The following is a 25,840-nucleotide window of genomic DNA, read 5'->3' as shown; positions in this document are numbered from 1 at the left end:
GCATTGATACAAAATGTTTATTTTCGCACTGTAAAGTAATAACCATGGTATTTTCTACATAAGAATATACCTGTACCAAGTCAGAAATATGAGTTGCTTTACGTGTTTGAGCTACTAATTTTTCCATTTGCTAAGGGACTTTTCGTTTAGAAATTTTCTTGCAATTCGGTATTTTTGTTTTTTACTATTTACACAATGCTGACATGAATGTCGGTTCTAGCCTAGTGAAGTTTATTTCTTCTTTTTGTCCAAAAAAGTTAATAGTTGGGGCTAAATAATTAATGTTCAAACATGCATCATCAACACAAACAAAGTTTCATTCATCAGTATTCTTACTTTAGTATGCATGTCTTTTCTTTCCGACTGTATCATAGTATTTGTTAGTATTTTCTCATGGAAAGAAGTCACAAGACAGATTTTTGAAATCAACTCATTTACAAATTGTTCAAAGAAGTACAACTTTTCTATAAACTTAAATATCAACACTTGCAAAACCCCTCATTAACATATCTACTCAAAAAAGTAATCTCAATCCACGAAAATTGGTACCCCAAAAAGTAAAGAATCCACAGTATTTCAAAATCTTCTATATAAAGCTCAGAGAAAGATGTTCCCTATACAAATACCACCAGCTTAGCAAACATTTGTTTCTTGGCAAATACTTTCTTAAAAGCTTCTGTTAAAATTTAAATAAACTTGCCATTTCAGGGGCAGAGGATTCACTTATTTGTGACTTTAAAACACATGTAAATGCCAGTAAAATAACTCCAAAAAGTCTTTTAAGTTTTATTATTATATTTTTGTATAAAATTGAATGACATAATCGATTTCTAATACTTTTCCATAAATATAAAACAGTTCTGACACATAAAACATCTTCGTTATCTTGCCATTCTCCTGTATCATTGAAATTTGAATCGGCCACATATCCATATGTTTCACTTAAGCAAAAACCTGACCTGAATAATATGAATAGCTAATTCTTTGATCATGGTTAATTTACAATCAATATAATCTTAAAACTTTTACTTAGGCAGTGTAATGTTAAAACACCACGAACTAGAAATAAAGAGTGTAGATATTTGTTTCAATAGAATTTCTTCTTATTTATAATACATGTAGTACATTAGATAGTTGTAGCTTATTTAGATTAATATTTCTTTTCTTCAACTTTCATAAAGCTTCTGAAAAGCATTATCTTAATAAGCATGAATTATAAATTGTTTTTATACTTTTGTCTCTTTCTACATTGAAGGTAAAAGGTAATATTTAATGTACACAAATTGGTTTTGTATTTATTTTTTCTACATTCATTATGAAATCACTTTCACTAGCATGAGACATTATAAAATATGTACACAAGGTTTATGTGTATTAAATATAAAATATGTACACAAGGTTTATGTGTATTACATATACATTAATATACAATATCACTTCATTGGTAATCATTGTTTATAAAACAGCAGGCGTATAAATACATTATGTGAACACAACGTTAAGTAAAATTATTCTTTTAAACAAGTGTGTGTGTGCCTATATAATATTATATAATAAAAGAATACAAAAATAGTTAAAATCTAAAATATCTGGCAAAGCAACGATAGTTGAAATACACTGAAATGACAGCACCATTAAATAAAAAGATATTAATATAGACATGTATTAAAACTTTAAAATTATCATTTCTGAAATATTGAAATAAACAACATATGCCAAGCCTCAACATTGTTCATTATCCTCTTGTTCAAAAGCATAGGAAGAATGTTTATAACTTATGTAATTTGTATGGACAATGATTATTTGGATGAATACATATTTTTAGCATGATAGTCTCTTCAAAACAGTGTAAATTATGTTTAGGGCTGATTTTTGAAGAACATAGATATTTAACAAAATTCATCTTAAAAATTGTTGTTAGTCAAAATATGAAATAGCTTATCAGTTAAACTGCACACTAATCATCAGTAATCTGTCAAAAAAATAATTGACAAAGAAAAATTATAATAATTCATTCTGAAAAATAAACAATCATGAAATGTCTTAAAAACATACAGTAATAAATCACAGGTGCTCTGACTTATTTTACACAAACATAAAATATTGCACTGTTGTTAATTTGTATAAAATTTTGACATTGAAATATGTCTTCAAGGAGCTTGGCTTTCTCAACCCTACCTGCAGATGTGGTAAATATGAAGTGGCTTGCAAGAAGTCTACTTTTAGAGATGCATACCTTTTTTATGCAATTAGTAAATATATTTTTAAATATGTGTAATTTTTCTTTCTTTTTTCTATGGTTTAGTTTTCTTATAAAATCTGTTGTTAAAAAATATTGTCTGGTGGTGCTTTCATTAAAAACAAGAGAAATTTGAAATCCCTATCATCTTTTAAATGACTTTGACAAGAAGGCATTTAATGATAAAAACAAAAATTTGAGAAAGAGATTATCTTTTAAAAAAAAAAATGGTTTCTAAATAAAATGAGTAAAAATCCTATGCAAATAGTCTATGATAGGAACTGCCTTTAAAGTCATCTAAAATTTTAAACAATAATGAAAGCTGTATAATTATGAAATGTATTTAATGAAAATGTAAACTGTACTTATAAAATTAAGTGTAAAATGCAATTCAGCATTTTTACATCAGCATTATTACACATAAATGAAAGCATCATAGTAAACTATTTAATTTTCACATGTCTTATGTTCAAATCATTTGATCTTTTTTATCACATAAAACAAATCATTTATATCCCAATATATACAAATTATCACATACATGCAGTTTTTTATAATTATACATTCATACACACACATTTACACTGGTATGCATAGATTTTGGCACTGGAATGTTTTACTGCTGTAATTCTACATAGTTAGCTGGGAAAAGTCCTGTTTTACCATGACAATCACCTCTCCACCAACCTTCATCAATCTGGAAAAATAAACATGCCACATATCATTACATTGTTATCCTACAGGCTCTCACTTGTTATTTATTAAAGTTGTGTGTTGGTGTATCCTACACATTCAAAAACTATTGGCTCTGTCTAATTATATTTTCAGACTTGAATTTTCTTACTTTGAGAGGTTTTTTGCTTTGTCTACAAGTTTTTCAAAACAATTTCTTCCTACCTGAACTAGTAATTTTTCAAATGATTAAAATTAAACTAAATGTTCATTCTTTTCATTTGGATTTTTTAAGTAATAGAAGATATATAGCATACAGCAATATGACAGCAATCATTAACAGAGAATCAAAATAAATTTGAGAATGGAAATGGGGAATGTGTCAAAGAGGCAACAACTGGACCAAAGAGTAAAAATCAGCCGAAGGCCACCAATGGGTCTTCAACATAGCTAGCTTCAGCTGGCCACTAGAACAAAAATGCAAAAATAAGATATCTAGACAACAAAAAACTGTCTCTAAAATAAAGACATGCGTGTAGCTTTAAATCACACTATTTTTAAAGCTGCTTGCCTAGGAGATGAGAGAAATTGAAAATCAAGACACTGTTCCAGTGTGTGAAACCTTTTTTTTTCTTGGAACTCGCTAAATTTGCGAGCAGATTTTAATTTCACCTCGCCAAATTGAAATCCCACTTGCCAGTTTGGCGAGTGTCTAAAATTTTTAACTCGCCATCTTATTCAGACATTATTTATTATATGTATTAAATTTTTTTTAGAAATAGCTCCAAAGTTGCTACTGTTACCATATTTAATGCATTTTTCAATATTTATGCTATGAGAAAAACAAATATTGTTCTGCTATGTACACTGTAAAGATTATTTTGCTGACTTTTTCCTTTCTTTCATTTTAATTAAAAGCAGAATTAATAAGCAATGTACAACCTAAAGATATTTATGTCACCCGATCGACAATGTTGGGTGACATATTGCTTTTCCTCTGTTTCTTTTTATGGCACCCTCAACGGAGTTGGGGTGACGTATTGTTATTCTACGTTTCTTTTTTTTCTTATTATTATGGCACCCTCAACGGAGTTGGGGTGACATATTGTTATTGTTCGTTTCTTTTTGTCTTATTATTATTATATTTATTCTTCCACACTTTTTTGTCCATACTATTTCTCAGAATTGGCATAAACAATATTGATGGAACTATACCATAATGTTGACCACCACATTAAATAGTGCAGTGAGGTATGGCATCATCAAGATGGCTGCCGTTGCCATGGAAACTAAACAAATGTGAAAAATTTCTGTTTTTTGTTTTGGTGAACTGTTTGAATATGCTTACACTCAGAATCATCATATTTTAATACAATGTAGGTGCCAACTATATACAGCTGTTGGATGATTTTCGCACACATTGGACCTACAATGTTGCCATGGAAACTACACCAAAAATTTCAAAATTCTCAAAATGCTCCAAACTTCAGGAAACTTCACAGTAACGATGAGCAACATTGGAAGATGTGGAATTTGGCTTTGGAATTTCCAAAATATCTGTTGTTACCTTGGAAACAATGCAAAAAGGTCAAAACTTTGGATTTTCACAGAACATTCCAGAACATCAATGTTAAATTAATTCTAGAGACATTAAATTGTATATGATTATGAACGGAAAAAATTGCAGCAGGGGTTTGACTTTGGAATATTCAAAATGGCCGCCGTTACCATGGAAACAGCAAAAATATCCAAAATTTCAAAATGCTTCAAACTTGATGAAACTTTGCAAAAATGTTACTTGACATCTGTAGATGCACTATTTGACTTTGGAATTTTCAAACTGGCTGCCGCTCACCTGGCAATGGGGGAAGGGTGCCATCCGTTATTGCTAGCAATTACAAATCTAGTTATGGCACCCTCAACGGAGTTGGGGTGACATATTGTTATTCTACGTTTCTTTCTTTTCTTATTTTTCTTCTTGCAACAAATTTTGTCCAGGGGATTTCTTAAAATCCAATGGACCAATGTCGATGGAACTCTACTATAATAAGGACCCCAACGTGCAGAGTTGCAGTAAGCATGGAATGGTTCAAGATGGCTACCGTTTCCATGGAAACAGAACAAATGTGAAAAAATCTAGTTTTTGGTTTTGGTGAACTGTTTGGATATGCTTTAACTCAGAATCATTATATTTTAATACAATGTAGGTGCCCACTATATACTGGTTTTGGTATGATTTTGGCAATAATTGGAACTACTATGTTGCCATGGAAACTACACCAAAAATTTAAAAAATATCAAAATGCTCCAAACTTCATGAAACTTCACAATAACGATGAGCAACATTGGAAGATGTGGAATTTGGCGTTGGAATTTCCAAAATAGCTGTTGTTACCATGGAAACAAAGCAAAAAGGTCAAAAATTTGAATTTTCACAGAACATTCCAGAACATCAATGTTAAATTTATTCTAGAGACATGAAACTTTATGAAAATGTTCTCCAGTATGCCAAGATGTCAAGACAATATTTTGAAAGTTCAAAATGGCCGCCGTTGTCATGGAAACTAGGGCCAAGTTTTGCATTGACCCTATGGAAATATGCATAAAATCTGCATTTTCTCAGAGAGTAGTGCACCAAAGTTAATGAAACTGTATTGATATATAACATGACATGTGGCAATGAGACGTCTGCTTTTAGAATTTTGGAATTATCTACTGTAACCATGGTTGCAGCACAAATGTTCAAAATTTCCAAAAAAAATTATGTGCTGCAAACTGGATGAAACTTTACAGGAATAGTGACTGTCATGTGCAGAGTTGCATTTTGAAGTTGGAATTTCCAAAATGGCCGCCGTAACCATGGAAACAGCAAAATTGTCCAAAATTTCAAAATGCTCCCAACTAAATGAAATTTTGCAAAAATGATGACTTGCATGTGTAGACGCACTCTTTGACTTTGGAATTTTCAAAATGACTGCCGCTCGCCTGGCAATGGGGGGACGAGGGTGCCATCCGTTATTGCTAGCAATTACAAATCTAGTTATGGCACCCTCAACGGAGTTGGGGTGACATATTGTTATTCTACGTTTCTTTTTTTTCTTATTTTTCTTTTTCTTCTTCCACACATTTTGTCCGTCGTGTTTCTCGGAATCCAATGGACCAATGTTGATGGAACTTTACTATAAGGAGGACCCCCATGTAAAGTTGTGCACCTTGGTATGGAATGGTAAAAGATGGCCGCCGTTTCCATGGAAACAGCATAAATGCGAAAAAAATCAAAGTGTTCCAAACTGGAAGAAACTCCACAGGAATGTTGACTGGCATGTGCTGATTTCCAGTTTGACTTTGGAATTTTCAAAATGGCTGCCGTTACCATGGAAACAGCTTAAATATCAAAAATTCTAACTCTTTCGTTATAAGATCCAACTGGATGAAACTTTATGAAAATGTTCTCCAGTATGCCAAGATGTCAAGACAATATTTGGATAGTTCAAAATGGCCGCCGTTGTCATGGAAACTGGGGCCAAGTTTTGCATTGACCCTATGGAAAAATGCATAAAATCAGCATTTTCTCAGAGAGTATTGCACCAAAGTAAATGAAACTGTATTAATATATAACATGACATGTGGCAATGAGATGTACGCTTTTAGAATTTTGGAATTATCTACTGTAATCATGGTTGCAGCACAAATGTTCAAAATTTCCAAAAAAAATAAAGTGCTGCAAACTGGATGGAACTTAACAGGAATAGTGACTGACATGTGCGGAGTTGCATTTTGAAGTTGGAATTTTCAAAATGGCCGCCGTAACCATGGAAACAGCAAAAATATCAAAAATTTCAAAATGCTTCAAACTTAATGAAACTTTGCAAAAATGTTACTAGACATCTGTAAATACATTCTTCGACTTTGGAATTTTCAAAATGGCTGCCGCTCACCTGGCAATGAGGGGAAGGGTGCCATCCGTTATTGCTAGCAATTACAAATCTAGTTTTTATTATTTTTCTTCCACACATTTTGTCCAGGAGATTTCTGGAAATCCAATAGACCAAAGTTGATGGAACTCTACTATATTGAAGACCCTTAGGTGAAGAGTTGCAGTCACCATGGAATGGTTCAAGATGGCTACCGTTTCCATGGAAACTGCAAAAATGTGAAAAATTTTCAAAATTGTAAATCTTTCATTATAAGACCCAAGTGAATGAAACTTTATGGAAGTGTAACCTGATATGCCTAGATGTGCATGCAATATCAAGAAGTTCCAAAATGGCCGCCATTGTCATGGAAACAGTGCGAAAGTTTAACATTGACCCTATGGAAAAACACATTAAAACTGCAATTTCTTGAAGAATATAGCACCAATCCCAATGAAACTTTATAGATATGTAACATGGCATGTACCAATGTGGCACCTGTCTTTGGAATTTTGGAAATGGTACCCGTTACCATGGAAATACCAAAAATTTCAAAAATTTCAAAATGCTCCAAAATTAAAGAAACTTTACAACAATATTTATAAACTTCTGTAGATGCGGTCTTTGACTTTGGAATTTTCAAAATGGCTGTTGCTCACCTGGCAATGGGGGAAGGGTGCCATCCGTTATTGCTAGCAATTACAAATCTAGTTCTGTATTATTATTATTCTTCCACCTATTTTGTCCGGCAGTTTTCTACGAGCCAATGGAACCAATCTTAATGAAAGTTAACTATAATGAGGAACATAAAATTTCGGGTTGCAGTAGGTCTTAAGAACATAAAAAATGGCTGCCGTTGCCATGGAAACAGAACAAATGTGAAAAAATCCAGTTTTTGGTTTTGGTGAATTATTTGGACATTATTAATCTCAGAATCATTATATTTTAATACAAAGTAGGTGCCCAGTATATACTGGTTTTGGATGATTTTGGCAATCATTGGAACAACTATGTTGCCATGGAAACTACACCAAAAATTTCAAAAATATCAAAATGCTCCAAATTTTTTGAAACTCCATAGTAACGATGAGCAACATTGATAGATGTGGAATTTGGTGTTGGAATTTAGAAAATTTCTGCCGTTACCATGGAAACAATGCAAAACTGGTCAAAATGATCCAAAAACCTTAAAGTGGCATTTACTTTCTTAAAATGGTAGGTCAAATTGATCGAAACCTTGATGGTATGGTCCCTCCCATGTACCAATGTGGTATATGCCATTATATTTTGGGAATGGTCTCTGTTGCCATAGGAACCATCACAAATGTCAAAAATTTCAAAAATTTCAAAATGCTCCAAAATTGATGGAACTTAATAGGATTGTTGACTGTCAAGTCTGCATGAGACTTTTGAAGTTGGAATTTCCAAAATGGATACCGTTGCCATGGAAACTGGAAAAATGCCAAATATTTTCGAAATGCTCCAAACTTAATGAAACTTAATATTATTGTAAACTGGCATGTATAGATGAGACTTTTGACTTTGAAACTTTCAAAATGGCTGCTGTTGCCATGGAAACAGCAAAAATGTCATGTTTTTAAAGATGATCTAAATGTACTGAAAATTTACAGAAAAATGTATAGCCATGAAAATATGTGCATTCATTGTTAAAAGTTTTTGAAATGGCTGCCGCTTAGTGGCAATGGGGGGAAGGGTGACATCCGCTATTGCTTGCAATAGCAATTCTAGTTTTGTTTACTTTTCATTTAAAAACAGAATTAATAATTATCATCTTATTTCCCATTGATGCTGTTCATTTAAATATTCACTAGAACACACCAGCGAAATCGCGGGCAATCAGAGCGTGGTTGAAAGTATGTGAAGTGTTGTAGGAAGAATTTTGCAAAAGATTTAATGACTGGAGAATTTTAGGAAAAGTATCAAAAGTCATAGGTACTTGGGGACAGGAAAATGTTGGTTTTTTTTTTATCCTTCCTTTATTTCCCTAATTCCCATTTTTTTGTTTTCTATTAATTTCAATATGAACATACATTTAGTATATTCAGAACATTCAAGTCAGGAGCCTGTGATTCAGTGGTTGTCATTTGTATATGTCTAAGCCTTACATATTTTTTTTCGTTCATTTTTTTTGTACATAAATAAGGCCGTTAGTTTTCTCGATTGAATTGTTTTACATTGTATTTCGGGGCCTTTTATAGCTGACTTTGCAGTATGGGCTTTGCTCATTGTTGAAGGCTGTACGGGGACCTATAGTTGTTAATTTCTGTGTAACTTTGGTCTCTTGTGGAGAGTTGTCTCATTGGCAATCATACCACACCTTTTTTTTTTTTTTTTTTTGTTATAATGAATTTTTGTAAAAGATTTAATTGATGGAGAATTTCAGAAAAGGTATCAAAAGTCAGGTGCTTTGGGACAGGACAATTGTTTTCCTAGCCCTGCTCCTCCTTTATTTTTGAAAAATTCCCATTTTTTTTATTTGTATTAACATTAATAACACATGCATACTTTTAACGCTTAACTGTATATAATGAACATTCATTACTATAAATAAAGTGTATTTGCTTTTTACTTTCAATTGTCAGGTTACTAATCGATCAACGGCGGTCATTTCTATATTATACAGACTCTCTCTCTCTTTTAAGTTTACTCTGTGACCTCCGTTGATAGTAAACTTGAAAAAGATAGCAGATAGAAAATACACTTTATTCGTAGTATATGTATCAAAGAATACAGAAAAACGTAAACCGGAAGTCTAATATGACTTAAAATTTTGCCCAATGACTGAATCAATATCCGGATGCGTTTTTTCTTGTTTTTCTCCCAAAATAACTCAATCTGAATAATCATAAAAATGGATGACAAATGCGACTATGCACTGTACCTATAGGACACAGAGACATGATGATTATTTTATTGTGGAAAGAAGAGAAGCGACACACAAAATGAGGTCTTCTCGTTTAATAGTATAGATTATAATTAAAATTAAGTTTTTATTTACGGTTTACAAGAAATTTACTCTTGCTTCAATCTTCAAAACATACTTTACATTGCCAAAAGGAAAGTGAAAGAAAATTTGTCTATCTATAAAACACAGTTTGATTGGTTTAAGTTTTTCATACAACTCATCTAGCCAATCAGAACACATGTAACATAATATGTATCACCTGGGTCTCTGTTTAAACAGATTTCAAGGATAACAGTATAGATTCTTGGGGGAAAAAAGTTTTTGTTACGATCTTTTTGATGGCTCGATTCAAAGTCGCCACAGAAGAGCTATTCGCCACAAGTGCAAGTTCTATTGAACCTGGACTCGCCAAATATGATTCTTACTCGCATTTGGCGAGTTGGCAAGCAGAGGTTTCACACACTGCTGTTGTGAATCAACTTCAAATAACAAATTACAGCAATAAGCATGATAAGAACACAATGAATAGATTGAGTGAAATATGAAAATTAAAACATAGTGAAAGTATAACTATATGTGCATTTAAATTGCTTTAGTCTAGTCTTTGTTTTAAAACACATAAACAAATTGTTCAGATATGTCTCACAACTATGCAAAAGTCAATGGACCTTGACTGGATACAAATTATCTATACAAACCTAAAGATGAATGTAATGTGCTGCAATACTGAATCATACTTACAATTTCAATATTTGTTATGAGGTCATCTGGGTCAAAGGTCAATTCATCATCATCAGCTGAAATCATAAAATATCATTTATGATTTAAAACAATTTAAAAAAGAAAATGATACTGTTACCGATTCAACAAAAAACCAAAACAGGTAGCTAATGGTAATTGAGTTGTATAAAAAAAATTGCAATAACCCATATTTGCTAGCTTATGAAGATTAACATTTATAATTTCAACAACCATTATATTATGTCACTCAGAAAACTGAAATTTCACTATTTTGTAATTGTCTCCTCTTAATTAGGATGTCAAGATATTCCCAAATAAATTATTATAATAATACATTTCCAGTTGTGATGTATCTTAACAGGGGGTTGTAGAATGTGAAGGTATATTTACCAGCTTGGTAATCATATAAAGCAACAGCAGTTTTTCCAGCTTCTCCCGATGAGACCTGTGGTTCATAATCTTGTTCTGTTGACTCATTATCTCGATGCGTTGGTTCTTCTACTGGTTCTTGTTTGTACTGCTGAACATCATCATATTCATCTTGTTCTTCCTCCTGTATCTCAGTTGGTGCTGCTACATCACCATATGCATCAGGTTCATAGTCCTCCTGGGCACTGGTACCAGAGTAATCTGGGTTCGGCACCATGACTGTTTCCTCCTCCTCCTCTTGTTGTTGTGATTGTGCTGATGCAGCATCTGCTTGTTCTCTATCCCATCTTTCTTGGTTCTGTCTTTCCTAGTAATATAGTAAAACAAAATAAGATTAAGGCAAGGTATTAAATAGGACTAAATACTGACAATAGCATAGAATAGTAATACTACTTTTAAGTTCAAAGCTCTGTCTAGTATAAAGGCAGAAATGAAACACAAAGGCGTATAAATACTAAAAATAATAAAAATAATAAACAGCAATAAGCCACTGTGACAATTATATTACTCGACATAAAATACTGTAAGTTCAGAAATTATTGTGTGCATTTATCATTGCAATTTTATAATTTTATAAATTTATTTTAGAAAAAATAATTTCTGAATTTATAGAAGTATCTTATTTTTGTTACTTGTTTATTTTAGATTTTAATCAATGAGGACAGGAAGAATACCCCCAACCCTATTTAGTAGTAGTAAAAGTTTGTACCTCTTCTTGTTTTCTTGATATTTCTGATTCCCTCTCTTCTCTAGCCTTCCGTCTAGCTTTCTCTTCCTCTGATCTTTTCTTTGACTCTTCTTCACCTGCCTTTGCCATATTTTCAAATTTTGATCTTAAATTTTTAGCACCATCTGAACCTATAAAGAAAATGAATATAAATATAAGAAGGGGCAACCAATTATAAAGTGTAATTTCAAAGCCCTTTAAATTACCTTTATATATTGACTTTATTTTAAGGAAAATTAATAAATTGAGAGAGGCATTTAATTATCTTAAAATGAGCTGAAAAAAATGTTTTCCAAACTAAACAATATTTTCTTTAAGACATGATATGATTAACAAATTTTAAAACATATAAAGTATATAAATTTCCTTATATGTTTCATCTTGATAAAAAGATATTTATCTCTTATTAACTTTTAGTCACAACTCATGAGGTAAAATTCTTAGCTCCTTTGAAAATTGGACATGAAAAAATATTTCATTAAGATATAATGTAATTAAAGCCACAAAATTGATTCTATGTGACTATTTTTTTTTCTATAAGAAAACAAACTTTTTGAATTGGATTTACCAAGCAATATACACTGGATGAGAAGATAGCCTAATTATACGAAAACGAACTTTTTGAAATTGATTTACCTAGCAATATACACTGGATGAGAAGATAGCCTAATTGCTGCATGTCCCATTAATCATTTATTTTGTTAATTATTTCCCCTTATAAATTAGAAATATAATGATAGAATGTCTATCTATAACCACAGCTTTTACTTACTAGAATTAGCTCTCGTCTTTTGATAAGTTGTTGATGCTCCTTGCATATCCCCATAACCACCAGCAGACTAAAATAGAAAGTCAACATGTTATATCCAACGTATAAAAAATTTGAATGCAAATACATTGTCTGTCTGCAATATGCAAATAAGATAAATAATTATAATTTTAAAACAAGAAATATAAACAACTTTTATCACATATGTTATATGACAAATACAAATTTGAATCTTAATTGGATGAAAGACACAGTCAGGAAAACATAATGTTCCCATATTATCATAGGCTAGGCAATAAAAACCATGTATATATAATGTTAGTTGGTAAAAAACTAGTTTAAAATCACTTGGTATTTCGAGTACTCATCCTTTGTAAGGAGAACTCTCGGTGGTTGTCTAAGTCCTATCTAAAAGTATTTCTTTATTTCGAGAACTTAGAGTTGATAGATCTTTGATTATTTCTGTTGAATGTATTCAAACTTTTAAAGACCTACAATATAGAGCTTAGTACTTTGTAGTATATTGTTGAAGACTGTATGTTGCCCTCTAAATGTGTTTAAATTATTTTTGTCATTGGGTTTCTGTTTGATTGACGTATGCCACACATCTCCTTTTATTCATATAAACAAAGTTAAAATGAGTTTTGATAACAATTTTGTCAGCGCCACTTTGACCTTTAGTTTTCTTTTTTTGTGTGTTGTAACCTATAATTTTGCAATAAGATTGAATGACCACTTTGTTCTGGTAATGTTCTATTAACTCTCTAATGTAAAAAAAAAATCATTGCACTTAAATAAATTAAGAAAACGTTAAGCCTTTTTTTTTTTGCCATGTTTCATAACTAATTTTCAAATGTTTATTCCTAAAATATCGAGAGTGTTAACCAAGTTGTTCATGAGTTGTATGTGATCCTTGTACCTGATCTCTTCTGTCCTCCTCTACTCCAAATTTGCCACCAAATCCTTTTTTGGAATCTGTTTGTGATGAATGTAAAGCCATTGTTTCTTTACTGTCATAACCAGCTGCTGATTGGTCAACTCTGTCTGTTTGTACACCATACTTTCCACCAAATCCCTTAGAATGGTCTTTAAAAAAAATTATCAATGATATATTCAATTTCAAATCATCACATCTAATTATAAAATATCTAGTTCTAAATTCTAATGTTATAAGTGTATCTCCTAAAGCATGAATGATGTTGGGAGTACCAACATAGAATCTAAAAAAAACAGTTGATAATATTAATATTCATGTATCAATTATTTGGTTTTGTAGGTTCTTAAGACAGATTTTGATAGTTCACCGGTATGTTAAATTTATTACTTTTCTTGAATTTGTGCAATTTAGAGTTTGACACATTGTATATTATAGTGATCTTTAGATGTCTTTTTAGTGTTATTGGGCAGTTTTATTGACATTTAATCAAATATTTCCTTTTATTCATGATGGTATATGTGCAGGGAATTATTTTAAACAACTAACCTGTTTGTGACTCATGTTTTCCTAGTTGCTCTTTGTGATCATAACCAACAGCTGATTTATCTACTCTATCTGTCTGTACACCATATTTACCACCAAAACCTTTAGAATGGTCTGAAAACATAGTCATAAACATAGTTTGAAATTCTGGAATTTGATGTATTAATAAAAACAATGCAGAACGTTTTACATGGAGGCAAATTTGTATTCTTCAAACCAATGTTGAAGCATGCCAGAGTATCCACTCAATAATAGGTCTTTTCTTTACATTGAACATATAACAAGGATTTTTTTTATATCAGGTCAGAAATACTAAGGCCAGATCAAATACAAATGATGTCACAAAGGTGAGACACAAGTTGTTTTGAAGAACTGACCTAGGTGATACAAGTGTATGGAAAACCAGTAAAAAAAATAAAAGAATTCTCAAAATGTTGATACTTTGGTCATTCTTCAAACTTGTTTTTAAGAATAAATATATGAATACTACCTTGTACATTTAGTTTCTGAATGATGAAATAAGCTTGATAAATAGCAATGAGCACTAAATTGCAATAAAATGTTTTGTTTGAAAGCAATGAAATGTTTTGTATGATAGCAGTGGCATGCTTTGTTCTATAGCAATGAATTGTTTTGTTCTATAGCAATGAAATGTTTTGTTCTATAGCAATGGAATGTTTTGTATGATAGCAGTGGCATGCTTTGTTCTATAGCAATGCAATGTTTTGTTCTATAGCAATGAAATGTTTTGTATGATAGCAGTGGTATGCTTTGTTCTATAGCAATGAAATGTTTTGTATGATAGCAGTGGCATGCTTTGTTCTATAGCAATGAAATGTTTTGTTCTATAGCAATGAAATGTTTTGTATGATAGCAGTGGCATGCTTTGTTCTATAGCAATGCAATGTTTTGTTCTATAGCAATGAAATGTTTTGTATGATAGCAATGAAATGTTTTGTTCTATAGCAATGGAATGTTTTGTATGATAGCAGTGGCATGCTTTGTTCTATAGCAATGCAATGTTTTGTTCTATAGCAATGAAATGTTTTGTATGATAGCAGTGGTATGCTTTGTTCTATAGCAATGAAATGTTTTGTATGATAGCAGTGGCATGCTTTGTTCTATAGCAATGAAATGTTTTGTATGATAGCAGTGGCATGCTTTGTTCTATAGCAATGAAATGTTTTGTTCTATAGCAATGAAATGTTTTGTATGATAGCAGTGGCATGTTTTGTTCTATAGCAATGAAATGTTTTGTTCTATAGCAATGAAATGTTTTGTATGATAGCAGTGGCATGCTTTGTTCTATAGCAATGAAATGTTTTGTTTGATGATAGCAATGAAATGTTTTGTATGATAGCAGTGGCATGCTTTGTTCTATAGCAATGAAATGTTTTGTTTGATAATAGCAATGAAATGTTTTGAATAGACAAGGAATTATTTGGAAAGTGAAATTGAAGCTAGTTTTAGTATCAGCAGCAATATTGTGCACAAGGATATATCCCAAAGGAGATGTGAAAAATCATTAAATCCATGACTCCATACACACTTGTTTATAACCATATAATAAAGGTTTCTTTTATCAATTTGAAATATAAGCTATAGAATGTTGCCTAAAAATCAATTTAAATATTATATTATGCACAATTTTGACCATTTTTCTGGTGTAGTCAAATATTTTTGTGTACAACACTGGCTTAAAAATATGGTATTAAAAATTAGGTATACTATTTTTGAAAAGTAAAAACTAGTAAAAACTATCAACATATTTATTGTGTGATGCATATCATGTATTTTTCAAATAGCAGAAGTGATAGCAAAAAGTACAAATGCAAAACCTTCGTAAGAACATCACAAATTATTCTGCTCGATAAAAATAAGTAATATAATATTAAATGATTTCTTGCAAGATTTTTTTTTAATATATCATATATCAATATTTTTGCCGAGGATATTCCTAACAGGATACCCACTCATTTAAATAAATATGAAAAATAATTTATGTAACTGGAAGTGAAGAACAGGCCTAAAATATGAATCAATAATTTGTTATATTAAATATACTTGAGGTTTATCAAAAAAATTTAACAAAATCTATCAAACAGAATATCCTTGTGATATCCTTTACTAACACAACACCAAATCTAAAATCAACCAAACTACACACAAACACAAGCCCCAACAATACCTGTCTGAGATTCATGTTTTTGTAACTTTTCCTGGTGGTCCCAGCCAAGTGCTGATTTGTCCACTCTATCTGTTTGTACCCCATATTTACCCCCAAAGCCTTTAGAATAGTCTGAAACCATGTAATATATAACAGAATGATTATAAACAGATTTAAGAAAAAGATTTTAGAGAAAAACTTTTAGTAAGAAGCTCAGTTTTCATTAGAAAGCATATTGGAATATCATTCAAAAAAATATATAAAAAAATACAAAGAAAATCTGAACAAAACTTTGTATTAAATTTTCTCCTGCAGGCATACAATAAAACACTTTTTTCAAAGTTTCTTATTGTATAATTATGCATAAAGTCATATATCATCTAGTTGGACAAATCATAAATATAAAGTGAACAGATAATGTGAAGGTACATATACTCAATCATATTTTCAGAAACAGTGAAACTTATCTACACCAAACTTTAATTAACTTTACAACCTGGTTACACTATCTCTTGTTCCAGAAAATATAATGAATAATTTGTGGTATTTCAACATTCTTAATACCAACAAATGTCTAGTAAAAACTCTCAATCATATTTTCAGAAACAGTGAAACCTATCTACACCAAACTTTAATTAACTTTACAACCTGGTTACACTATCTCTTGTACCAGAAAATATAATGAATAATTTGTGGTATTTCAACATTCTTAATACCAACAAATGTCTAGTAAAAACTCTCAATCATATTTTCAGAAACAGTGAAACCTATCTACACCAAACTTTAATTAACTTTACAACCTGGTTACACTATCTCTTGTACCAGAAAATATAATGAATAATTTGTGGTATTTCAACATTCTTAATACCAACAAATGTCTAGTAAAAACTCTCAATCATATTTTCAGAAACAGTAAAACCTATCTACACCAAATTTTAATTAACTTTACAACCTGGTTACACTATCTCTTGTACCAGAAAATATAATGAATAATTTGTGGTATTTCAACATTCTTAATACCAACAAATGTCTAGTAAAAACTCTCAGTCCATTGAATTTGGTTTAGATAGGTTTCACTGTATAAACATCAGGAGTTTGTTTTTTAGGTAGCTGCATGAGGAATTTGTATGTAATTAGGTACAATGAAGCTAATTGAGGAACTTGTATTTCAGGCAGCTGCATGAGGTGCTGTTATCCATATTTATGAAGTATAAAAAGACATAACTGAAGACTTTATATTACAGTAAAGATCTTCAAATATAAAGACGATACACAAATATATATTATATTGTTGTTTTTAATTAGTTTTTAAAACATCTCAACGCCATTGATAACAATACAGTTTTGATGTGCAATTTGACATGCTCCCATTTCCCTCAAGATAACTAAATATTATGCTTTGCAATATGGCCAGCTGTGCTTCAAATAATGATGAGAATACAATTACAAATGTACAATGTTTGACAGTTATCTCATAGGATATCTCAATAAGCTGGTGTTAATGTCCCAACCAATAGCAGCTAGTTTGTTAATAATAACCCCATGTCAGTAATGCTTCTTAACTTGTCTTTGATGAAAGCATGATTACTATGACTATTTGAATTATTGGTGTTAATCAAGAAATATTATGTCTTCCTTTGATCTACAATCAGATTGATGAGGGAGAGAGAGAATGAGATTTCAATTGTTCTTTTAGACTTGTAAAATTTTGTATTTGGTCACAAAACAGTAACTCTGTTTCTCAATATCATTTCAATAAACTTTTATCTATATATCATACAAATTTCTGAAGAAAATAATTTGTTTCATGCAAGACAAATGTTTAACAAATTCTACAATTTTTGTCAATGACTAAATACCTTATAAAAAACGTTGTGTTGCTGTATTTCAACTTAAAAGTAAAACAAACATCACAGACAGACACACATATAAACAATACCTTTCTGAGACTCGTGTTTTTCAAGTTTTTCTTGATGATCATAACCAAGTGCTGATTTGTCCACTCTATCTGTTTGTACCCCATATTTACCCCCAAAGCCTTTAGAATAGTCTGAAACCATGCAGAACAGAAGAAATTCATGAATAGAATTAATATATTGTTACATGAATAGAAAAATACTGCTACATGAATAGAATTAATATATTGTTACATGAATAGAATTAACATACTGTTACATGAATATTATTTAGAAGTAAAAAGACTGAAGAAACGAGATTACACAGATAATTCAATTGAATGAATTGAATGAGAGAAGTAAACTCTATAGTAATAACACAATATTTATCAATAAGCATTTTAAGCATATCTAATAAAATAAAGAATACCATAAAGTGTTCCAGCTAGGCCGTTTTCAGAGGGTGCTGTGCCCGCCCTTTCCCAAATGCCGCCCTGTGCTCTATTTACAGTTTCCAAGGCGCCCTGCCTTTTTTGAAGATCGTTTGTATAATATTTTGTTAGTATTGATATGATCCGCTAATTACTAAATTTTACCGGGCCAAATGTTTACGGCTTTGTGTACGACCCCATGCTAAACAACGGTTACAACTGGTGTCATAATCTGTTGTTATAGGTAATCCGTTTATCGGATGGGTCATTAATGATTATCAACATTAATTCATTTAAATAGAATCGGTCAGTCGGCAATTATATTTCAAGAAATGTGCATACGACAACTTGTGCACAATTTGCAATGTTTACCGTAGTTTCATAGAGAAAACGTAATGACAAAAAGTTGAAAACCATAACCAACTTGTTGAAGACATCGTTTTACTTATTTTCCGTGAAATAAATAGCAAATTCAGACGTATTGGTCATTGACTGCCCTCATTTTTGATACGAAAAATAATAAAATCGGCCGTCATATTGTTCATATTTACATCTCTTACGTACTGTTTATAATCCTCCAAAGAAGGAGCACACCCAAATAAAGAAAGATAACTCAATCTGATTTTTTCCTAGCATTGAGTAACCAACTTATATTTAACATATTCTAAAATATGTCTACATACTTCTTGCTTAAGAATATATATGGTTAGGTATTTTGAGTTATGGGAAAAGTTAAAAGAGGGTCTTGGCTTAGTAGCAGTGTTGCTAGGGTGCCTTGGTCATCTTATACTGTATTCTTTATTTTTAATACAAATTTTCACTGTTGCTTTATCCTAACATTGTGCATTTACTGAGCACAGCTGTTTTGTGCTGTATTGCCATTAACATGATTAAGGACAGCAGAGGTAGAAAGGTGAAACTGGTAAAGTGTGTCAGACCATAGAAACAGAATGAAGCAGGTCACCTTTCAAAACATACTGCATATACATAAAACTCAACTGTGCCAAGCAATGATCTAAAAACTTGTGTGACAAGCTGCTTGACAAGTTTTTCAGTCTAAAAAGAAGAAAGACAGAGTTCTATATCGGCTAATGGTGTTGTTCTTGTATAACCAGTGATTCAACGAATAAACACAATGTTTGATTAATATCTTTATTAAATCATGCCCTTTTCATATTATCATATCACCGATTAAATGCCCCTTTTCTGGATTGGCACCCTGCTCTTTTGAAATCCTAGCTGGAACACTGATAAATATGATAAAGATTTAGAAAGGCCAGATCCGTATTTCTTCAGTACAATACCTTTCTGTGAATCGTGTTTATCTACTTTTCCCTGGTATTCATAACCAACAGCACTCTTATCTTTCCTGTCTGTTTGAACCCCATATTTACCCCCAAAGCCTTTAGAACCATCTGAAAACAAGCAGTGCATAGCAAAAGGTTGAAGCAGAAAAATACTGCTATAAAAAGAAATGAAAACAATATATGGTCCAATAATTTATAATTTCAAAGTGTCTTTTCTTTCAGCATAATAAATATACTTGTTGAAAACTATGCGGTTAGTGGAAAACATTACTAATATTAATCTCTATTTGAATCATTTTCTATAAAACCAAGTTAATTATCTCCCCTGAATTGAAAAGTTATCACCCCTTGCAAAACTAAAAATCCAAGGTTTTCAGCATTGTGCATTAAAATTTATTTCCAGTTGTGTCATGTCTCACATTTTAAAAATAAAAACAAAAAATTAAAAAAAAAATTTGATTGTATCTTTGTTTATTAGTATCAATCTGATTATAAAAATTCATACTAAACACATTTCTGGCTTCAAGAAAATTTAAGATACATATTGTACCATCTAATATGAGGAAAGGAATTGTTATTATTCAGTAGCTTTAATAGCAGAACTGCAGCAAGTAAGATTTGTAGAAAGACTTTATTATTAGATACAGCATGCAGAATAGTATAATCAGTTATATAGCATGTCTTTTTTTAGAGTCATTGGGTATTTGTCTGATTGACACATACCCAACATCTCTATTCATTCATGCAGATAGTATATGAGCAGTGAACCAACCTGTTTGTGACTCATGTTTTCCTAGTTGCTCTTTATGATCATAACCAACAGCTGATTTATCTACTCTATCTGTCTGTACACCATACTTTCCACCAAAACCAGTGGAATAATCTGTAAATAGTCATATAATAACTGCATTCAAATCAATAATAATGTTAATGATGTTACTAGATAGATTAACTCTGCAGATAAAATCAAACAAATGGGTATTTCAGGTAGATAACAGAGTGAAAACTTCTGATATATGGATGGTATGGCACACTTTTGAACAGTCAACAATCTAGACATCTGATGTAGAAATGATGTATCAATGATATATATGATTGATTGATGATTGCTTAATGTCCAGTGGCAAATATTTCATGCATGTTTCAAAAATGATAAATAGGATGGAGGATATTTTATTTATACCATAAATATAAAGATCTACTATGTGTAGAAAACATGTCGAAATCATATTTCATTCAAATGCATGACAATAAAATTCTGTAAGTGTAAATTTGGATTAGTTTTTATGATGACCAAAATGAATGCTGGTTGAACAAGAATGTGTCTATAGTACACGGATGCCCCAGTCGCACTATCATTTTCTGTGTTTAGTGGACCGTGAAATTGGGGTAAAAACTCTAATTTGGCATTTAAATTAGAAAGATCATATCACAAGGAACATATATACTAAGTTTCAAGTTGATTGGACTTCAACTTCATCAAAAACTACCTTGACCAAAAACTGTAACCTGAAATTTGCACTATCATTTTCTATGTTCAGTGAACCGTGAAATTGGGGTCAAAACACTAATTTGGCATTAAAATAAGAAAGATCATATCATAGGGCACATGTGTACTGAGTTTCAAGTTGATTGGACTTCAACTTCATCATAAACTACCTTGACCAAAAACTTTAACCTGAAGCAGGACGAAGGGATGGAAGGACATGGACGGATGGAAGAACGAACGGGCGCACAGACTATCTATCGTAGGTGGGGCATAAAAATACCTTCTTGATGACTTTTTTAATGCTACTAACTTCCATGGTCTAATTAGCATTATGCTTTCACACAAAATTCACATTAGTTAGAACCAATAATGATTAATTCTCAGTATTCTTATAATGCAGTATAAATAAATTATAAAGACACAAACCTTTCTGAGAAGCATGCTTGTCTGTTTTTCCTTGGTAGTCATAACCCATAGCCGCCTAAATATACCATATAGTTTTATCATTAAAGAATTTTTGATATCATTATAAATGAGACCACCTTAATATAGTTTTATCAATAAATAATTTTGGATAAGAATCAGACCACCTTACTAATACTGTTTTTTATTGTGTTGATGCAATGCAAGGGTTAAAGATTTCATTTTAGTTTTTTTTTCAAAATACATTCATCACACGTTTTGTAAAATTATCTAAAAAAAAATCTCTTTAATAAATGGAATTTAAAAAAAAAATCCTTTTTCTCATCTTTAAACCCATTTCACTTTGTTCAGATGAAAAGTAACTTTTTGATAACAAATATGAAACAGTTAATAATTATAATAGCAGTTCTAACAATGTTCTACGATTCTAAATTTTATGCTGACTGGCTAACAGCATGCATCAACCCTTGCTTAGGCTACTGCTCATGCTCTGTTTATTAAGTACATACAAAGTGTTCTCTGGGAAATGTCAAGACAATAATGTTCTATTTAAAGAAACACCTCGTTATTATGTTATGTTGTACAGCAAATCTTCACAAAACTTCTAGCATCAACTACAGAAAAACAGCTCTAAAGACTAGTCCTATTCAGATAATTACGGAAGGTGTTAAAATTACTCCATGATTAGTTTTGAATATGTAACTTTAAACTTAAGAACTTAGGTTTCGGTACAAATTTTCTTAAATATGAGCCAATTGAATATTAACCTGATTGCTGAATGTGAACCTGAAAGCTGAAAGTTAATATACTGTATATAAGACAAAACTAATGTATTAAATTGTTAGATCACTGAAACTCCACACTGGACTTTTTTTGGTAGAAAAACCAAGACTAAAATTGTTGAATGTCAAATCACCTAAATCAAACTTGAGTTATTCTGTATAAATAATTCATATTTCAATGTTTTGTAAGGTTTGGTCCATTATCTGGCAACATTATGACAAATTAAAAAAAACAAACACAAAAAACATCTTTTTTCTTTAATTCTGATCATTCTATATACGAGTTGGGTGAACCCCAGATCCACATGACTTTACCTGCATTTATCAAGTGACACAGATGAATAACCAAACAGATAGACAAAGGCTTACAACTCACTAAGATCTGGGTGCTATGCCAAATAATTGTAAAGTGTCACATGAGACCATTGTCTCATCTGCTCTTGCTATTGTCGAAGTAAATGTGTTATGTTGACTGCCAAAAATTAAGTATATTTATCAGTAAAATATGGAAAAAAACTTTCTTCTTAAGATTCTATTCTTTATCTTGAATCAGCTTCTATCCAAGTTTCATACTTTCAACAAAAACCCATCATTATCAGAGTATGTACGATCACTCTCCGAAAATTTTCTTTCCGAAATATAATTACTCTACAGATATCTTACTTTATCTTTACGGTCTTGCTGAACTCCATATTTGCCACCGAATCCTTTAGCTGCATCAGTCTGACTAGCGTGTTTAGATAAATCTGCTTGATATTCATGACCCACAGCCGACTAATAAATGAATTAATATTGACTAGGTTATGAAGCAATACTAGCAACAAATCAACATAGTAATGCAGAGTTATTTCCCCTTAACAATAATGCAATGTTTTTGCGTATCATTATTCCTCTCATAGAGTAAAGTTTCTTAGAATCATTTCCAGATATGTATTTGATGAAAAGTACTTTAATCTTTCATTCCTTAATATGTTGGTACCAATAAATATTATTGAGAAAAAGTTGTCTTTTCATGGATATTTGATCTCATGGTTTTGCAAAAGTCTGCAAACAAACATTAGAAATTCATTTTGAACACTGAACATTTAATTTCCAAGTACAAGTATTACCATTCAATGTAAGAAAATATGTATCCCCAAATAATAATGAATCCATGTTATTAGAAATAAAAATAATTTAAAACAAACACTGACTGAAAAAAGATTGCAGTATGAAAAAGACAATTCAATCATATTCTATTTAAAGAAATGGATTATGAATCATCAAAATTTTGTGATAAACCAGTTCCTTTTCTTTGTTGTCCTAAAAATTTGGAATCTTAAAACATAAAAATGTTCATACTTGTTCTACATAAAACAACTCTGCATATCAAACTATTGCCAATACTTTAACATTATATGAATTCAACAAAGCATGGATTATATCATAACACAGCAAGCATAAAAATGATTCAGTAATAATCAATTCTACTGGTGATGGATTATTGATGAAACTTTAAACAAATAGGATCTGCAGTCAGTTTTTATCATATTCCTTCAATGTGTATGTAAAACCACAAGAAAAAGATTTACATTAAGTTATTCTGTATAATTTACTATAGAACGGAGATACAATCAGAAGAATCTCAATGAGGGGTTAGACTAGACTTTATTTCTAGATTTTGCTTCTGATTAAGGAGGCTCGCAGGTATAAGATTTTCAGAAAAAAAAATAAACATTTATTTTTCATTACAAATTTTATTTATTACCTTTAGTAGTTGTTACTTTATCATATGGTACAAAAATCATTCCAAAAAATCAATTCGTGTTGGTCCCAGGTGACTTTTAAAATGTAGATATCATTGAAAAAGCTCCAAATTATCTCCCCTTGATGCAAAAATGCCATTCTTTGGCTTTAAAATTGAAATATCTTTTTTAACTCATCGGTGACCTATATTTTTTATTGTTGTTTTCGAATAAGCTGTACATAAACTAAATAATTGTAAAATTTAAGCGATTTCTGTAATTTAGTTCTTTTTTTATTTCGATATTATTGCTATTTCTCCTATTAGTTCAACAGAAACAAAGGACATTAACAAAAATATATGCTCTTTTCGAAGGCATATTGTGAGCGTAAATGAACAGTGACCCCATTTTTTTTTATTTCTTTTTTCTATTAAGTATAAGATAAAGTTCATTTATACAAAAATAGAGCCAAATCCTATGTTAAATAAAAAAAATTGATTTAGACCCGCGAGCCCCCTTAACATTAAATTGAAAAACAAAATGTGCTTTTCAATTAAAACGTTTAAAAATATTCCTTTGTAAACTTGTCTCTCACTGAAAACAAATTTAAAACATCAAAAAAGAATTTTAGTGACATCTAATTCTGAGCCATGTTCACAACCTTAAATAATTTTACTATAATAATGTCTTCTGAAGATAAAGACTCTTTCATCAATTGCATTGAAATTCTTTAAAATCTAGTGACTTTATTAAAAAGTCATGCAAATTATTATAAATCTATGAGATGTGGGTTATTTGATCAGTTTACCACCAGAAGGCTACAAAATTGAAATTAAGTTTTCATTAATTTTACATTGGATACTAATCATAATTAACCTTCTGATTAATTGTTTGGAAATTCTGAAGATTCAATAACTAAATTTATGTTAACAAAAAATTCCACATAGCCTAACAAATAAAAATTAAGTTATCAGTTCTAAATATCTTCATTTTCAATTAAGTCAATCTTCAGATTTCTGCTTTTGAAATTAGAAATAATTAAGTCAGAAAATATAGTTGCTTCATTTTATGAAGGAAACTGCAATTGTATTGTTTTCCTTTCTTTTTATTACTTCCTGTTTGCAGCGTGTTAATAAGAAGAACATTCCATCAATTTCTAATGTCTTAATTGCAAATTCCTGTACAACGAATATCATTCAAAAATTTACAGCATGAAATATAAATATAATGATATTGCCTCAATTAAAGCACCATGCAATATGTTTGTAACATTATCTTATACAAAGTGTACAATTCATACAACATGTACAATACACATCTAACCTTATACAAAGTGTACAATACACACAATACACATCTAACCTTATACAAAGTGTCCAATACACACAATACACATCTAACATGTCTAACCTTATCCATTCTGTCCTTCATAACACCAAACTTTCCACCATATCCCTCAGATGCTTTGGGACCTTTCTCATACTCATCTTTTTTCTTTTTGTCATCATCAGTAGCTACCTGGTTCCTCAAATCCTTTAAACTAGTAAAATAATACATAGAAAAGGTTTGAAAAAAAATCACAAAGAACAAACATTTCAAAATGTAGACTGTCAAATAATTTTTCAATACATGATAAATGCACATATAATTTTGTTGAAAAGACATGACAAACAAAAATGTTTGTTGTTGTGTTGACCTTCATGTATTAAGCATATCCCCACTCAT

General features: G+C 30.8%; 1 protein-coding gene across 6 annotated transcripts in view; it reads right to left on the bottom strand.

Moving 5' to 3' along the window:
• Window positions 1-774: 774 nt before the first annotated feature.
• The window catches only part of LOC143048141 (src substrate cortactin-like), a 30,545-nt gene continuing 5,479 nt past the window's right edge, over window positions 775-25,840 (bottom strand). The window contains exons 4-17 of one of the 6 annotated variants that reach the window (XM_076221639.1): window positions 25,526-25,655; window positions 23,055-23,165; window positions 21,613-21,667; window positions 20,470-20,580; window positions 19,695-19,805; window positions 18,004-18,114; window positions 16,086-16,196; window positions 13,901-14,011; window positions 13,337-13,503; window positions 12,421-12,487; window positions 11,631-11,779; window positions 10,883-11,228; window positions 10,493-10,548; window positions 775-2,936 (exon numbers count right to left, since the gene is read on the bottom strand). In XM_076221639.1, coding sequence (XP_076077754.1) covers window positions 2,856-2,936; window positions 10,493-10,548; window positions 10,883-11,228; window positions 11,631-11,779; window positions 12,421-12,487; window positions 13,337-13,503; window positions 13,901-14,011; window positions 16,086-16,196; window positions 18,004-18,114; window positions 19,695-19,805; window positions 20,470-20,580; window positions 21,613-21,667; window positions 23,055-23,165; window positions 25,526-25,655 — 1,717 coding nt within the window. In that variant the 3' untranslated portion in view covers window positions 775-2,855. The remainder of the gene's footprint in view (window positions 2,937-10,492; window positions 10,549-10,882; window positions 11,229-11,630; window positions 11,780-12,420; window positions 12,488-13,336; window positions 13,504-13,900; window positions 14,012-16,085; window positions 16,197-18,003; window positions 18,115-19,694; window positions 19,806-20,469; window positions 20,581-21,612; window positions 21,668-23,054; window positions 23,166-25,525; window positions 25,656-25,840) is intronic. The other 5 variants (XM_076221640.1, XM_076221642.1, XM_076221643.1 and 2 more) reach the window with 5 other exon arrangements.

The sequence above is a fragment of the Mytilus galloprovincialis genome, chromosome 10, assembly GCF_965363235.1.
Source record: "Mytilus galloprovincialis chromosome 10, xbMytGall1.hap1.1, whole genome shotgun sequence".
In the NCBI taxonomy this organism is placed as follows: Eukaryota; Metazoa; Mollusca; class Bivalvia; order Mytilida; family Mytilidae; genus Mytilus; species Mytilus galloprovincialis.
Note: the sequence above shows the minus strand (reverse complement) of the source record. Positions and strands in the feature narration are given on the sequence as shown.